Source organism: Sorex araneus, chromosome 11 (assembly GCF_027595985.1).
Source record: "Sorex araneus isolate mSorAra2 chromosome 11, mSorAra2.pri, whole genome shotgun sequence".
Classification (NCBI taxonomy): Eukaryota; Metazoa; Chordata; class Mammalia; order Eulipotyphla; family Soricidae; genus Sorex; species Sorex araneus.
The window spans coordinates 10,057,888-10,076,765 of record NC_073312.1 but is presented as its reverse complement, the minus strand read 5'-3'; the positions used below and the strand labels follow the sequence as shown (position 1 = coordinate 10,076,765).

Below are 18,878 nucleotides of genomic sequence, written 5' to 3'. Positions count from 1 at the left end.
GTATGATGGTCAGACCAATGGCTATTTGTCTTTCTCAGGCTTCAGAGAACAATGACCATAATTTTTGTCACCACACTTTGTTTATTTAAGTGAGTCTTTTATAAGGATACCAACTTGCAAATATAAGTAAATGAACAATAATATACCTTTCTTAGATTTCATCTTTCTGTTACTAAGTTTTATAACTAAGGATTATATTAAACTGAAAACATTAAGACACTGACAATGAAATCCATGGAAAATTTTCTATTCTATTTATGGAACTCTTTGGTGTGTACTACACTGACAGTGTTCAGACTTGGGGAAAATATTTTAATTTCTGCATTCTTAAGAAGAAAAATGTTATCAACAGATATAAAACCAAAAGAAAACAAAGAGGAGGGAGAATACTTTTACTAAAAATCTTCATATTCTTTTTTTTTTTTTTTTTGCTTTTTGGGTCATACTGGGCAATGCATAGGGTTTACTCCTGGCTCATGCACTCAGGAATTACTCCAGGCAGTGCTTGGGGGACCATACTGGATGCTGGGAATCAAACCCAGGTCTGTCCTGTGCAAGACAAACGCCCTACCCGCTGTGCTATTGCTCTAGCCCCTTATGTACATACTTTTAACCTAATATGAAACTTCACTTTAAAAGAAACTGTTTTTAATTAAATCACTATGAGATAGTTACAAAGTTGTTCATGATTGGGTTTCCCTCATACAATGTTGCAACACCCATCCCTTCACCATTGTACATTTCCTTCTGTCAATGTCCCCAGTTTCCCTCCTCCCCACCTCTATGGCAAGCACTCACTCACACACACACACACACACACACACACACCCTTTCTCCCTTGTTCTATTTCCTTTGGGGCATTACAGTTTGCAGTGTAGATACTGAAAGATCATCATGTATATCGTTTTACCTACTTTCAGCACTCAATTTTTGTCCAGAGTGATCGTTTCCAACTATTACTGTCACAGAGGTCCCTTCTCTATCCTAACTATCCTCTCCCCCACTCACCACTTTTATACAACCTATTTGCACAGAATAATTAAGATCTAAACTGCCTCATGATCTTATGAAATGGCCTTATCTATACTGAACAAAAAGAGTGATACAAGAAGCTATATGCCTCAATATAGAACAGCTGGTGATAAAGATGAGTCCACGTAAATTGATAGTCTGTGCACCAGAGATAAAGTATCAAATAGGATCAGTTGCTTAGGGACCAAAAAGCAATTCTTTTGACTTTACCCGATAAATCTACCTTTTATTTTATCACAACCTACAATGTGAAGGTTCCTTGCCATAGTGGAGGATCAGTTAACATGAAATTCTTAGCTTTTTTAAAGGGGATGGGGGAAAAACTACAAAAAAATTCCTGTTTCTGACACTACTCCAAAGAAGACAGACAAACTGTCAGTGGACATATGAAAAAGTCATCACCACTTATTATCAGGGAAATCCAAATCAAGAAAATAGTGAGATAACATATCACACCTCTGAGAATGGCATTATCAAAAAGACCAGAAACAATCTGGGTTGTGGTAGCCAAAAAAAGGATCTCTAATCCAACTGCTGATGGAATATTGTCCAGTCCAGCCCCTGTGGAGCTTCCTCAAAAACAAGGAGAGCTTCCATAAGACCCAGTGATTCCACTGGGTATATCCCCAAGACACAAAACTTTCATTTAAAAGACAAACGCACATCTTTGTTCATTGCAGCACTAGTACTATAGACAAGATATGGAATCAACCCAAATATGCAGTGAGATGGATAATGAAGGTGTGGCACACACATAACAGAGTACTCTGCGGTCACAAGGAATAATGAAAGCAATTAATTCGTTGCAACTCAGATGGAACTGGAGATATTTCAAGTCTTATTTTACATATCAAGAAACTAAAGCAAATTCAAATGGCATTCTGTGATCACACAGGAAATGGCACAATCAAAACTGCAACAGATACCTTTAACCATATACCCTAATACCAAAGTGTACATCTAATACCATAAATCAACTGAAAAAGTTATACTTAAACTGCCTCAGGGGGCCGAAGAGATAATATAACGGGTAGGACACCTGCCTGCATACGGCTGATCCGGGTACAATCTCCTACATCTATTTAGTTCCCTGAGCACTGTCAGGTATGATTTCTGGGCACAGAGCCAGGAATAAACCCTGTGCATCGCCAGGTGTGACTCAAAAAAAAAAAAAAAGCAAAAAGGTTGACTCAGAAAGTGGGACAACTGGGATACCTCTTTTATATAAAATAAAAACAAAATTTAGGTCAGAAAAGCAGTTATCAGTTTAATCACAAGACCACTACACTTTTTTCAAATTAAGGACTCAAAAGAGCTGTTTATGGTGTGTTACCAACATTTACCACATTAGAAAGAAAACAACACTTTCTTTTTTATTTTTCGTGGTGCCAGTGATGAGCACAGAACATCCACAGAAGCAAGTGCTATACTGCTGAGTTATATTCCTGGCCCAAAGTAACACTCTGTTTTGAGGCCATACCCTGCAGTGCTCAGGGCTCTTCCCAGTGATGCTCAGGGAACCCATGTCCTGTATTTAAAGCTCTAAATAACTTTTTTTTGTTATTTCTTTTTGTTTGGGGGGGGGGTCACACTCAGTGGTGCTCAGTGCTTACTAGTGGCTCTTTATCCCCCTACCTGGAACAGTTAGTTCAGGAGCCGATGGGGTTCTGGGGACTGAATACAGCAGCTGCAAAGCGAGTACTCTACTGCTGTATTATCTCTCTGATCCCCCAAAAAACTTTTTCTTTTGGTTTTTGGGTCACACCCGGCGATGCACAGGGGTTACTCCTGGCTCATGCACTCAGGAATTACTCCTGGCGGTGCTTGGGGGACCATATGGGATGCTGGGATTCGAACCCGGGTCGGCCGCGTGCAAGGCAAATGCCCTACCCGCTGTGCTATTGCTCCAGCCCCCAGCCCCCAAAAAACTTTTAAACATAAAAATACACAGCTAACATTTCATTAGTTTCGGGAATGATGTCAGATAACTCCTACACAATTCCACTGTACACTTACTTCTAAGAGAAGGAGAGTGAAAAAAAAGGCAAATAACCTTCTGTCATATTATGGAGCTACTTTTGACTTAGAGATCCCTGTTCCCAATATCAGAGTGCAAAAGACCCAAAGGGAACCCAGACATACTCTAGAAACTGGAATTACTATAGCATATTCAGAAATAGCAGTGCTTCTTAAATTCAAAACTGATCCGTTATCTTACTTTTAATACACCGTATGTATTTTGATAAATGGAAGGACTGTTTCTTACAACTAATTCTCTTTGCAATATATTAAATATTTACTAATTAAATTAAATCTCTTCTAAGATCTAGTGGATGGAGTTGCGGGAAGGGAAAATCATCTTAAAGCAAACTTCTACCTTCTCTACTCTCTAAGAATAAAGCATATAAGAGAAGGATGGGTGGTCTTCTTAAGCCAATCAGATATGTTAAACACACAAACATACAAACTTCGTATCCCAGAGATGAAGATGTAACAAAGATCTGAACATAAAAAATGAGAAGAGAAAGTTAATAGTTAAGGTTATAACTCTAGAGCTTCCTCTTTTTTCCCCATCCAAAGTAGCAAAGCATCATCTTAAGTACAAATGATTTTACTATTTCTGCTTTTACTTCACCTAAAGTGGAATAGCTTATTAAATGAAAATCTTTAAGATAATTCATATCTGCGTATTTGAGGCAAATCTCCACAAAAGACCTATGCAAAATGTGTCATGCTATATTTACATAAATCCTTTCTCTAAGAAAATTAGAAATTTTGAGTTTTATTTCAATATTTAGTCTCAAAAATAAGTTGCACATCTTGCCCAAGGCTACACTAAATAACAAGTAAGTGGTAATTACAAGAAAGAAAGAAAAAATATTTCTTATTGTCTAATCCTACTGTTTTATAACAAGGGGCTGAGTTACCTTCCAGAGAAACTTTGAGAACATAAGACATTGGGCTGGGGAGAGGCTCAAAAGGCTGTGGCGATGCTTTGTGTGGCATGGTTCAAGACATGGCACCACACGATCTCAGCAATGACAGAATCAACCCAGAGCACCCCAAGGTGCAGACTCCACACACACAAACACACACACACACACACACACACACACACACACACACACACACACACACACGAGGTATTCCCAAGGCCTCACAATTATTACTAGAGGCTGGTTGAGCAAATGCTCATTTGAACCAAACATTTAAGTGTATTACTCTGATGTCAAGAGCATGCAATTTTAATCCTGATTAAAACCTGAAGTGACATACTAAGAATACCTTTCCCACTATGGCAATAAACCAGACATCACTTGTTCTAAATATTATAGAAAATACTATAATAATGGTGAGGGAAGGTTTTTTTAATGCATTAGCAAAATAATTATAAAATGGATTTAGCTATATTAGAATGACTTTTACTTCCCATGAGGCACATTTCACGGAACTAAAAGGCTTTGAATTATTTACTCTCTTGACCAAATTACTAAGGTAGCAAGACTGCAGTCGGTAACCACAACCATCTTTAGTAATGAGTATGAGTATTATCTAGTATATGTGAAAGACTATTTCGTGAAAAGGACACCAAATTTGCAAACAATACAAATACTTCATACAGTACTGAAGATACTGATGTTTGCAAAAAATGTAATATCTAAGAATCAAACAGTTGCTTTTCAAAATATTCTTGTAACCAGCTACTAAACTATCTGGATATTAAGATTTTATAGCAAAATCAGAAATCACTTATAATGCAGATTATACTCATAAGATATTAGTAGACCTCTGGAGAAACACCATTTCTAACTATTCTTAGGTAATACTTACTCATGTCTTATCAATAAACCACACACATAATGAGTATGTAATACTAAAAAAAAAATCAATTCAGCTAATTTTATTGTGCTAATCACAGCATTTTTGCTTTAAGGCACAAATAGAACTAATTATGCTGGAAAAGGGGAATTTTGTAGTTCTTTTGTCAAAGTTATGCAAATCAAAGCAGACATTTCAGTACTCCACCCACCATATCCACCACTCCCTCCATTTTCTCAACAATACATGAAGAATTCATGGGCATAAATATTCAATCTGCTGATTACAGGAGACATGTCCTAAAGCTTTCTGATTTCATGAAAATAAGTAATTAAGAACCCAGACCCATGAAAATAAACCTTCATTATTTTTGTAATATAATTACCAGGCCAAAGAAAATACAATCTACAGTTTATCAAAACAGACCTTTATGAAGAATGTGAAATTTAAAAACCAAAGTTTCCCTAGTGTCAGGAGATTGCAAACAGTTCTTTGTTTTATGTTTGAGTGATGGACTGAGAGGAGAGATGGTATACAAAAAGTGCAAGAAAGACCCTGAGGTAGTACAAATGACCTCAATCAGCAAAACTGAGAGAGAAAGAAAGAGGTACAAACAGACCTTAAGGTAGTACTAATGGCCAGAGACCTCAATCAGCAAAATTCAGAGAGATACAGAATTTGTCTGTGATTCCTCCCTCTTCAATACTGATTTCACAATTTGAATACCCATAATCATATACGTATTTTTATGGTGACAACTTGCAATCTTTAAATTAAAAAGTTTATGTTTTACACAGTTTAATAAGTCCAAAAATATATTTTTTAGACAAACTCAGTTTAGAATCCCAGCACTTCAGTTTACATGGCTGAGTTCATTTTGTAAAAATACATTAAGTCATACACTAAGTATGTAGGCAGGTTTTGTATATATAACATTACACATCAATAAAAAGTTTGTGCAAAAAATGGGAGCAGGGAATCAGCATTTATAGAACTAATGAATTTTTTCTGGTAAAAGATAGCTAAAAGATGTAAGTAAGCCACTGAAAAATGATGGAATGATGGAAAAACATTACTGAAGATTAGTGAAAGCCTTGGAATAAAAACATTCTTAACTGTGAGCAAGAACAGTTAAGAGCCAAGAGGTGAAAACAGACTAGAAGACAGGAAGAGTTAAGGTCAGCAGTAGAAAGGGGACTAAGTCAATGAATCAGTCCATACTGCCTGGAGGGATGTCCATGTCAAACTTTTATTAAATTTGTGAAACTTTTATTAAGCTTAAAAAACGCTATTTAGAGAGATTCCTTCAGACCCTCTGCCAGGGTCTGGACTCCACAGGCTAGTTAGAACCTCACTCAGGAATCTCTGTTGAAAAGCTCTGGTATGGAGTTTTATGATGAAAATCTCCAGGTTCTGACGGAGTGGGGGATGGGCGACCTCCCCCATCCTCCCCTCCTTTCTGAGGCAGTCATACCATAAATGTCACATAAGCTCATTAACCAGCCATGACCCAGAGACTCGGAAAGAAATCTTTAAAGAGATCAGCAAGCTGCAGAGATGCTTCTAGACCCCAAAGTCACCACCATCCAGTTAAAAATTTAACTCCAGCTGTGTCACCCCATCAAAATTTTAGAATTCGTGGAGCAACATCTCATACACTACACCGCTGATACACCAAGAATAGCATACCACATTGGGTGGGATGTAAAGTAGAAAGCAACAATTTTGATTAAGATATTAACACACAAGGCTTAACCTGTAATAACATGTTAGTAATTTCTTATACAATGGCTCCAGGGTGAGATACAACAGTCCTCACAAATTTTCTTTTAAGTTTTTCTTTTAAATCTTTTTTGATAAGTTTTAGCAAATTAATCATAACAATACAAAAAAAATCAGTAAGGACATGCTATTGGGATAGGCTTGGGTGGTGGTTGGGAAAATTGGGTAATGGATAGTGGGATTAGTGGGAATATTGAATGTAGTAAATCACTGTAAACTTTATAAAAATAAAATTAAATTTTAAAAATGTAATTTAATTTAGTGTCACATTTGTATTACCTTCATCATACAATTTCTTTTGTTTTTATGCAGTGCCAAGATTGAATTCAGGGTCTCAAACATAAAGGACAGTGCTTTAGTAACAAATGACATTCCTGGTACTCATTATTAGAAGAGAAGACATGAAGAAGAGAAAAAATATGCTAGCACTTGAGTATATAAAAGACTTCTACATAGGTGTTTGAGCCTAGAATTAGATGGGAGATTTCAAACTGAAGACTGAGTATGAAATTTAAAAGAAAAGCATAAGTACATTTTTAACTATATTCTTCTATATGAGCGTTTAGAAAAAAAAGACCAAAAAGCCAACCACAAAAACATCAAAAATAAAAACCTAGCAGTTGTAAAAGAGATGTAGTAGAATATTTATGTACCACTTATTTAAGCTAGTGAGAAATTAAAATAAATATTAATAAGAAATTAGCTAAGTGAAGCTATTCAAATCAATGTAATTCTAAGCACCTGTTAAATACATTGGGTATATTTTAAAAAACAGAAGCTACAGTGCTACAGTAAGCTTAAAAAAAAAAAAAACCAACCCAAAATGCTTACAATGGTGTACCAACTATGGTCTTGTTCTTAATAAATAACATAAAACACTAGAACTTTTTAAAATATTTTAAAAGTATTTAAAAATATTTAAAAATACTAAAAAGCCTCCAAATTTAGTTTTTTAAAAAAATTATTATAGATTTGTTACTTTGATATTTTGTATATTTTCTTTTTTCTTCTTTTTGAGGACTGGGGACCGGCCCCCCAGCTGCACTGAGGCACCTAGGAGCGACTCTAAACAACAGTAGGCCAGCCACGCAGGCCTGCCGACTAGATGCTTGGGCCTACTGGTGAAGGACAAAGGAGTCACTAGGGCCACACCTAGTGGTGCCAAAGGGCTGTGTGTTGTCCGGGATTAAACTCAGGCCTTGTATAAGACATACACTCTATATCCATCAGACATACACTCTATATCCTTTGAGCTATCTCCAATGTGCCATCTATTTTCAAACTGAATTTTTACAATGAGCTTACCACTTATTTGAAAGGGAAAGTTTTAAGGTAACCCTGAGCACATGTCTGACATCTCTAGCAAAATTGTCTGGCATCTGTAAGATAATCAATAAGTGTATACATTCAATTACTAAAGTGCAGATAGACCATTTACCCACCATGCATCATATATGTGACATTTATGATCTTCAACTAGCTCTTACCTGCATTTCTATTTCGCAGATATAGAAACCAAGACTACTGGAGGAATGGACCTTTTGTCCGAGGTCTCATACTCAGTACAGTGCTGAAGTCAGGTACACATTATTCCAAAGCTCTATCTATTAGTATCAACAAACTAAGCTCAACTCCAAAGAATGAAAAAAATTTCAAAGTACTGGCAGTCTCCACTCAACACCTGAAGGTAAATCATGAACACTGAGACCCCGTCTTCTCCTCTATAAATACAGTAAGTATGTGGCACTATGCTAGTCTTAGGTAAGAGAGATTTGACATTACTCTGTAAAAACCAATAAACCATTCTGCTAATGACCAGGTTTTATGCTAGTCTTAGGTAAGAGAGATTTGACATTACTTTGTAAAAACCAATAAAACATTCTGCTAATGACCAGGTACTCGCTTTAGGACTCTGTAATAAAGGGAATGTGCTCTCTGATTCCATGCCAAATTTGGAGTCCTGTAGACCCTGAGACTCTCAGGAATAAACACAGGATTTAACAGCACCTGTTTTCTGTTTCAGAAAATGGAGGAAGAAATGCTGCATGAATATTTAATTTCTCAAGAAAGGTGGTTAGTGGTAGACACTCGACCTTGAAATGTTAAAAGATATTCTTATTGAACAGATTCAAAATGTATCAGCCTGCCATAGAAAATTTTATTACAGAAAAAAAAATAGATAGGATCTAGTTTCTTGGATAGGGAGAGGGCTACCCCCTCTCCCAGCATTTTTAAATGCCTGTGCCGCACAAATCCTGTATACACGTTTTAATAAGGCCAGCAAAATAATTAACTGCTTAATTTTAGTTCAGCATGTAAATTTTAGTTGTACTAATGGGAATAAACTTGTATTTTTTTGTATTTACTACTCTACCTAGAATTTAAGAACTCTAGAGAGTTTCCAGGACCCTATTAATTTCATAATGATCTAAGACTTTATTCATGCAATTTTCTGCAGGGTACATTCAACAGTTTTTATTAGCTTTCCAAAGAGACAATAAGACCCTCCTAGCTCTGGAGGACCAGAGCACACCCTGCCTGCCCTGGTGATCCTCAGGTATTGTAGTGGCTAGGCAGCTCAGCTTTCCCAGGACCTGCCACTGAACTGCTATAGCCCAGTTGGCTGAGTATTGATAGGAGGCCCCCAGCACCGAAACAGCACCTTGCTATATATTTGTTCTATTTTTTGTTTGGGGCCACAAGCAGCAGTGCTTACGGGTTACTCCCAGTGTGCTTGGAGTATCATGCAGTGACAGGGATCTAGCCCAGGACTCCGACATGCAATGCACATGGTCAGCATACTTCCTGTTTTTAGGGATTTTTGCGTTTAAAGAATTTGGAACAGAGATTAGTAAACCTTTCCTGGCACTATTTTAGAATTTGTAGGTGTGAACGGTCATATCAATTTAAAAACATAGAAACAGGGCAGGAAAGACAGCTTGCAGGTCGGAGTGCATGCTCTGCATGTAGGAGCCCTGGCTTCAATTTCCACCATCACACGACGGCCTGAGCATTACTGGGAGTGACGCCCAAGCAATGTGGGTATGGGCTTTAAAAATTCCTTCCTTCCTTATTTTGTTTTGGGGTCACACCCCAGCAGTGTGCAGGGGTTATTCTAGAGGTACCAGTGACAGATTTGGGGTTGGCTGTCTGCAAGGCAAGCATCTTGACCCCTGTACTATCTCTCCAATCCAAAAGTGAAATCACTAACTAATTGGGCAGACTACTAATTAGTTTGCAAATTACTAGGCTACAATAATAGTTCAACTGTTTATTCCTGCAAAATAATACAAGGAATCTGGAGTCCTGAACACTTCCACTCACCCACTGCTCCTACCCACTCCCCCACACTTTTTTTTAGAATTTTGCCTCTTAAGATTCCACAAGTTGTAAAAATTAGATGCCAACTTCTTTCACAGTTTTGGTTTTTTCGGTTTGTGTGCCACACCTGGCTGTGCTCAGAGCTTACTGCTGGTTCTGTGCTAAGGGATCAATTCGTGGCAGGGCTCAGGGAACCATATGTGATGCCAGTTCGTGAACCAGGTTGGCTGTGTGCAAGCCAAGAGTTCTACCTGCTGTACTATCTCTCCAGCCAACAGTTTTAACTATCACGTGAGATAACAAGTGTAGACCCTAGCATATTGTTATCGAACTGATTTTATTATCCTTGTCTCTGTCTCATCCAATACACCATTAGTATTACCTGTAAACTATTAGTGTGTGATAAGGTATGCTCCTCCAATATAATCTATAATGATCCACTTTGTTTACTTCCAGGAACAAATTGGAAATATTCCCAAATTGCCAATAAAACAGTATATTACTGATTATAATATAAAAGTCTATCCAAAATTACAGAGGGGGGCTATAAGTGCCAGACATAGAGGCAGGTGCGGGGGTGGGGGTGGAGGGAAGAGAAGGAAACTGGGGACATTGATGGTGGGAAATATATACTGGTATATGACTGAAACCCAATTATGAACAACTTTGTAACTGTGTAGCTCACTGTGATTCAATAAAAAAAAAATTTACTCTTCTCTCTTCAATATATATATATTTACAACAGAAATTTACTTAAGTAATCCATTATTTTCCACCAATAATTCAAGGCAGCCTAAGAAAACCCTGAAGCAAGAAGTTAAAATTAAACTGGGGTATACTTAGGTGCCTGTAGGAATTTAAAAGTCACAAAATATACAACACACAGGTAACTGCCTTAGCAAGAATACTGACCTTACATCCTTCTCATCACCTCAAGATCTTAAATATATCCAAATGCCCTTATACTGAGCTTTAATTATTCTTTTATTTATTTTATTGCCTGAACCATATCCCCACATTATGAACAGTAGTTTATGGCAAGCAGTTTACCTATAGTCACTATCTACTTAATAACATATACTATAAAGGGGAAGATAATTCAAGGAATTGAAAATTTTTTCTGAAACCATGGTGCCTAAAGTAAAATTTAAGAAGTAATGATTTTTTTTAAAAAAAATTCTTGACAGGGGCCAGAAAGATATGCACCTGACCTGGGATCAATCTCTAGGTCCCCTGTATGGTTCCCCAAGTCCCGCCAGAAATGATCCCTGAGCACAGAGCCAGGAGTAATCCCTCAGCAATGACAGGTACTGGGGCCTCAACCTACAATCTCTCACACATGTAAGGCATAGGCTTTATCCCAGGCCTTCTCAGTTAGTACACAACATAGTAACTAATATTCTTTCCATTTTCATGCTTAAGGACACACAAAATTTCTGACTCGCGCCCTCAGGAGATCTGTCCCAGTGGGCCTGGGGAACATGTGGAGAGCCAAAGATCAAGTCCAGCTTGGCCACACTCGAGGCCAGTGCCCTTCCTTGTATCACTGCTCCAGTCCACTGGTGCAACAGTTTATTCTGAGAAGCCAAAAATTCTTACTATGCAAAACAATTAACAAGCAAAGTGATGTGCAGCCCAAATAACATATATCTGCAAACTGAATTTGGTCCCTAATACTATGCAACCAGCGCTAACCACACAGCTTTACTACTCTAAGAACAGAGCATTGACTAAAAACTTCACTGTTTGATTCTCAAGTCCTGATCCTCTTATTCTTCAAAGTTTCTGTGAAAGAAGGATTCCCCAGGAAGTGAAAATATTAGTGGTAAACTTTCTCTCTCAAAGACTCAATTTTGGGTTGACTTTAGGTCTATACTACTATTTTACTGTTTTACTTTTGAAAGTGGGGAGGTCCAGGGGTTTAGCTCAGTGGGAGAAACTTGCCTTGAGGTGTGAAATCCTGAGTTTGAGTAAGGCACCACCAAAAAAAAACAACCCCACAACCTTTTTATTATTTTAAAGTACACATTCTTTGAAAATCCAAACAATACTGAGGTGGCTGAATTAGGATCCTTAACCCATGTTGCTTCACAACTCTAGGTAAAATACCAGGAACTGGCAAGCCTGACAGGGCATTTCACTTTATGAACATAAAAAAATATATATAAATCAAGGAGGAAGAAGTGACAACAATGCTAACTGGCAAGATATTTTTGCTATGTAAGAATTAAACACACCAAAGGACTCAATAAAAATTTTCTTTAACGTTTTAGAGCAGCATTCCTCGAATGAGGACCATATGGCTACCTGCGAGTCACAAGTGAAAAAAATCACATTAAATGGGGGCCACAGCATGAGATCAGGAGGCCAATCTCAAAGACAGGGAGGCCACAGGAAGGGAACAAGGTAGGAAGAGGAATATGATCAGAAAAGACTGTAATATACTGCTTCTGTGCTTTAAGTTCTGAATGGCAAAAATGGATAAACTAGCAAGATCTTCTGTTTGTAAACAAATTCAGTTTAAAAAAAAAAAAGCTTGTGAAGTGGCATCCAAAGATATAACTTTCTGATTAAACCTTAAAAGGATACTCTGTAGTATGTATTATACAGATTCAATGCAATTTCCGTCAAAATTCCAATCACATTTTTCAAGGATTTAGACTAATCACAAAGAAAATGTCTATGAAACCAAAAATCTCCTCAAAGCCATTCTGAGAAAAAAAAAAGTTGGGGGGCTGGAGCGATAGCACAACGGGTAGGGCGTTTGCCTTGCACTCGGTCGACCCGAGTTCGATTCCCAGCATCCCATATGGTCCCCTGAGCACCGCCAGGAGTGATTCCTGAGTCCAGAGCCAGGAGTAACCCCTGTGCATCGCCAGGTGTGACCCAAAAAGCAAAAAAAAAAAAAAAAAAAAAAAAAGTTGGGAAGTATCACATTTCTAGATTTTAAATTATACTATAAAAAGGTGCAGAGAGATTTCGAAGTAAGGTGCTTGCCTTGCATGCAACCAACTGGGGTTTGATCCCCCACACCCCTTATTATCCCTCAAATCCACCAGCAGTGATTCATGATGCAGAACTAGGAGTCAGCATGGAGCACAAAAACCAAACCAACAAAAACTAAATAAATGAATCATGCTATAAAGCTACAGTATAATGGTGGGTGGGGGTAGGGGTGGGTTCTAGGTCACTCTGGTAATGTAACTGTATACACCAAGAACATTAGCATCAACACCTCTGTAAAGCCTTATCTACAATAAATTGTTTGGTTTGGAGGCCACACCTGGCGATGTTCAGGAGTTACTCCTCACTGCACTCAGGAATTACTTCTGGTGGTGCTTGGGGGACCACATGGATGTCAGGGATCAGAGCCAGGTTGACCGTGTGCAAGGCAAGCGTTCTACTCACTGTATTATCTCAGGCCCCAATAATATATATTTTTTGAATGCTCTATAAAAATTTTCATTTAAGGGGAAGCGGAGAGGGCCCGAAAGATAGTAGTACATGGGTTAAGGCACTATAACAGCACATGCAGCAGACCAGGGTTTGATTCCTGACACACAGAGACCACTGAGTTCCCAGAACATTGCTGGGTGCAGCCCTGGAGATCTAGAAGCACAATGGAGTGACCAGAGTGAATCCTCAGCAGCACGGGGCCAGAGCAGTACCACCTCCTTGGTCAGAGCACTGAATCCTGGCTCAGTAGACCAGGAATGGCTTGGGAGGGGGCCAGAGCAATAATACAGCAGGTGGGGCATTTGCCTTACAGAAAGCCAACCCGGGTTCAACCCCCAACACCCTGACTGGTCTCCAATTCCCATCAGGAGTGGTTCCTGAGTGCAGAGCTAGGAGTAATGCCTGAGTATCACTGGTGTGGCCCCCAAACAACAACAAAAGAATGGCTGGGAGGAACTTCCCAACCACACTCCATCCCCACTCTCCCAAGAACCCTATTCCTTACCCCTCTACCTGCCTCCATCCCCCCAGCCTTAAAAAGAAAATATAAATTTTATAGTCATACTCTTCTCAGTTTTCAGTAAATTTAAAATTACTGAATTTCAAATTTGTATTGTATTGATGGCACACTTAAGAACAGAGGCCTGATAAATAGTACAGGGATTAAGACTTGACTTACACATAGCCGTCCCTGTTTGATCCCTAGCACAGTTCCAGGAGTCAAGCACTGAGCATCACCATACATGGCAGAAAAAGCAAATAAATTTTAAAAAAAACAAAAAACTTAAGAACACGGTAGGATTTTATGTTTTTCCTTTTTTGAACGTGGTAGTTTTTTAAACTCAGCTTTGTTTTTTATTAGAGCTAGGGCTGGAGCGATAGCACAGCAGTTGGGCTTTCGCCTTTCACTTGGCCAACCCAAGTTCGATTCCTCTGCCCCTTCTCGGAGAGCCCGGCAAGCTACTGAGAGTATCAAGCCCGCACGGCAGCACCTGGCAAGCTACCCGTGCGTATTGGATATGCCAAAAACAGTAACAAGAAGTCTCTCAATGAGAGACGTTACTGGTGCCCGCTCGAACAAATCGATGAGCAACGGGATGACAGTGACAGAGTTCACGAGCTCAAAAACTGAGCTAGTGGTAAACTCAAAAACTAGACTTTAAGCAAGTTATTTAACTACACTTGTTAATGCAGTACTGAACACTACACATTCATTTATCAAGGAGGAGTAACACTAGTTACTTTTAGTCTCATTTAGAGAATTGTGACACGTCTTAAGTGTACTTAGACTCATTTTCTTGCAAAAATACTAATCACTTCCTAGGGCTGGAGCGACAGTACAGTGGGTAGAGTGTTTGCTTTACACACGGCCGACCCGGGTTCAATCCCCGTTATCCCATAGGGTCCCCCAAGCACCGCCAAGAGTAATTCCTGAGTGCAGAGCCAGGAGTAATCCCTGAGCATCGCTGGGTATGACCCAAAAAGAAAAAAAAAAAAACAGAAAAATACTAATCATTTCCCTAACACTGGTAGTTTAAAAACACTTCTGGCAGAACAACTGCACATACAAGAGAAAGCAACACTTTTTGAAATAGCCCTTTTTCATCCTCACACTTCTATTATTTTCTTTCACTAAAATTAGCTTCCTACTTATTTCAACCTCATCAATCACAACCTAGTTTAAATTGTATTAAGTATAACGAATTCCATTTTCACTAGACTGTAAGTGACAAAAAGACTGAGACTGCTCAGTATTGAAGCATCAATACCCAGAACAACGATAAAACACATCACAGGTTACACAATAAATGATGGCAGACTTAGGGAGACATCCTGGAGTAACCACTGAAATGCCTTCAAATACGCACAGTTAAGGTGTGTACATTTTTAAAGTGATAATATTTAAGGACTAAAACTTTTAAAAATATATAACCAAACTCATGCTATGTATCCCTTCAGAGATAGTAAATTAAAAGCAGTTTTGTTGTATTTTAGTGATCCCAAAATGCTACAAAATAGTATTTCCTTCAAAACAATAAACTCATTAATGGTGCTAATTACACCTTCAGATTTAATGACTTCCAAGTCTACACTAAGAAAAACTCAAAAAAGTGTATGTAATTTCACTGCAACTGGCTATTCTGCAAATAACCCCAAAATAATTGCTATATAAAGTTTACCTAGAAAAATATAGGTATTGAAATTGTGATAGAATAGCAAAATCTGTAACAACTTTTTCTCAAGACTTTCTTAGCAACACACTGCTATAAATAAACATTTCACTGCTTCAACAGTACAACTCATTTATAATTTAGTCACTTAAACTCCAGTTTATAGGTTTCATAAAGTAGGTCCTAATGCACAAAACACAAAATAAATACTGCCACCAACCAGTTCACCGTCCACCAATTTAGGGAAGTTACGTCCATTATTAAGGAAATGTCTCCTGCCACTTGACAGTTTCAAGCTGTCAATCTGCTATTAGGCTACACAAAACAATAAATGTGCCACATATTCAAGTCTATAATCTAACTCAAACATGAAATATTTCTGGATTATCTGGGTCACCTATGCTCAAAACAGGAAGGAAATAATATGCAACTTCCACTGAATTAAAGCGACTACATCACTGACATACTTTTATATAAAGAACAAAACCCCAAAGGGTCAAACATTTTAATGAACACAAAAAGGAGAAAGCAAAATTTAAAATTCCGAGATTTGGGGTAGGTGAAGAGCACCTTGCCCTGGCCTGTGTGAGACCCCAGGTTTCATCCCTGACACCACTAGGGGGGGAAAAAAAGTTTTCGGAGAAACTCAAAGTTTGCAGCATTTCTATTCTACTTCAACAACACGCCTTCCCAGACCAAAGATGATGGAGAAGCTCTAGCCCTGCACTTTGCCCTTTCCACTTCTCTTATCAAAAGCTAAAGTTTGTAAATAGCAAGCTACAGAAAACTAGGCCACAAGAGATACCGGAGAAACTTAAAAAAGTGAAAAATCAAAAGATTAAGAAAGATGCCAAAAACTGTTTTCAAATCAAGTCGCCAGGATTTACAACGCTGTGGGTGACCGAGTTTCAGACACCGAAGTCCTTCCCTGCACCCAGGTCCCCGGGTTCCCTCCCACCCCACACAGCCTCCTGGGCAGGTGGGCTTCCCAGCCTAGTTACAGTCGCCAGGTCTCCTGCTTGCAACACCTTGTCAGCTCTGCGTTTGGACACAGACGCGGAACCCACGGAGCGCCTGTTTAATAAATACTCCCTGCGGGGTGATTTCAGGCGCGGCGGTGCAGCGCTTCACGGAGTCCACTCCGGAGGGGCAGTGTCCGGCCTGGGCCCCTGCAACTCCCCGCGAGGGGCCTCCCAGCAGCGGCTCCCGAGCGCTTTGCATGCAGGTGGCGCGGGGAAAGCCCCTTTCTCCGCCCGGGGCACCCGCCCGGCCCCGAAACTTCGCTCAACAACCCTGCAAACCGCAACGCCCCCAAAACGCCGGGCGCCACTCGCCCGGGCTTCCAGCCGGACACCGGGGGTCCCCGTCCCACCCTGAGCCCAGGCCACGCTGCCCTCCGTGGGGGGGATGGGGGCGACCCGAGAGCCCCCTCCTGGGGGCCGGCTGCAGGGGAGGGGGGGCGGAGGCACGCTGCCCCGCGGGGCTCCCCGCAGAGAGGCCGGCACCCGCGCCCCGCACGGCCAGCGGCGGGGGGTGGGGGCTGCGGGGGGGGGGGGTCGGCCCCGCACCTGATCTTGTAACTGGGCAGCGTGTGCTTGCGCTTGACGATCTTCTTGAGCTGGTTGACGATGATGGACGTGAGCTGCGGCATGGGGCGGCCCTCGAACTGCGAGCGCACCTCGAAGTCGATGAGCGGCTCCTCCACGAAGGAGAACCACCAGTGGGTGAAGGGCACGCGCGTGAGCACGAAGCGCAGGCGGCCCACGACGCGCGACAGCTTGACGAACAGGTAGGCCGACTTGCCGAACACCAGGTCCACGTCGATGGCCAGGTGGAAGCCGCCGTGGTACTCCACGTCCGCCTCGAAGGCCAGCTCCTCGGGCGAGGCGGCGGGCGGCGCGTCGGCGGCGTCGGCGCTGGCCGCGGGCTCGCCCGCCGGCGCCACGGGCCGCAGCAGGCGCACGGTCTTGATGAAGGGCACCGCCTCGCCCAGGAACACGTCGCGCAGGCTCAGGCCCTCGAGCAGCCGGCCCGCCGTCTTGGTCTGCAGCAGCTCCTCGAACTCCACCTTGATCTTCTTGGTGACCCAGCGGCGGGCCAGCGCCGTGTCCCGCAGCTCCCGGAACAGGAACAGGATGGTGGCGTTGAGGAAGTAGCACGTCTCGCGCGTCGGCGGCGCGGGGGGCTCGGGGGCCGGGGGCGCGCCGGCGCCGCCCTCGGGGGCCCCGCCGGACGCCGCCGCTGCCGCCTCCTCGCCGCCGCCGCCGCCGCCATAGAGATAGTCGCGCAGGGCCAGGCCCGGCACCGGCCTGAGGTAGCGGAAGGCGTCGGCCGCGCGGGCGGCCTCGTCCGGCGGCGGCTCGGGCTGGCGGCGGTACAGCAGCAGGAACTGCGTGAGGAGCGTGAGGAAGGCGCCCAGCACGGCCGACGCCACGATCAGGAGCAGCAGCCCCATCCCGCCGCCGCTGCCGCTGCCGCCGCCGCCGCCGCCGCCGCCGCCCGGGACCCCCGGACGCCGGAGCCCGCGCCCGCGGCGCCGCTTTCTTCACGCCGTCTCCCCCGTAGCCTCCATCTTGAGGACATCGGGCGGCGGGCTTTGGGGCGACGCGGCTCCCTGGGGACGAGGCCGGCGGCTCCGGCCGGGGCGGTTCGGCGGCGCCCGAGCCCGCACCGGCCCGCGGCTCCTCAGACGCTCCCTCAGGCAGCCGCTCTGCTGGCGGCGGCGGCGGCGGCGGCGGCGGTGGAGGGGGGCGGGGGGCGGGGGGCGGGGGCGGGAGGGGGCGGGCCGGGACCGCTCTGGCCGCCGCTCATTGGACGAGCCTCGAGTGACGTCAGAAGCGTCCTCGCTCCCGCCGACGTCGCCTGGAAGCCTGGGCGCGCGAGCGCGCTTCCCTGCTCACCTCTGAGCGCACTTGCCGCCCCGCGAGCCCGCGTCCACGGTGTGGGCCCCCGGCGGGCCACGTGGCTGTCCCTCGGGAGGCCGGGGGAGGGGGGCGAGGGGGCGCGGCCAGAGTGGATTCCCGGGGCTCGGGGCCGCAGGGGGAGGAGGCGGCCGGGCGCGGAAGGCGTGGCCCAGTCCTGATCGCGGGCTTCCCGTTATGTGGGGAGGGCGCCGGTCCGCGTCATTGGCCGCCCGCCCTGTCTGTTAGCTCTGCGGCGGTGGAGGGCAGTGCTCGCCCCCCGCGACCCCCCGCGACCCCCCGCGGTGGCCGGGCCGCGGTGAGTGAGACTCCCTGGGCTTGGGGACAGCTGCCTCGCAGACTGGTCTGCCAACCCCCCTGAGGGTGGGCGAGGGGA

General features: G+C 42.9%; 1 protein-coding gene across 2 annotated transcripts in view; it reads right to left on the bottom strand.

The window, feature by feature from the left end:
- The window catches only part of PDZD8 (PDZ domain containing 8), a 65,157-nt gene extending 46,849 nt beyond the window's left edge, over positions 1–18,308 (bottom strand). For both annotated transcript variants that reach the window (XM_055118777.1, XM_055118778.1), the window contains exon 1: positions 17,150–18,308. In XM_055118777.1, coding sequence (XP_054974752.1) covers positions 17,150–18,036 — 887 coding nt within the window. In that variant the 5' untranslated portion in view covers positions 18,037–18,308. The remainder of the gene's footprint in view (positions 1–17,149) is intronic.
- Positions 18,309–18,878: the final 570 nt, after the last annotated feature.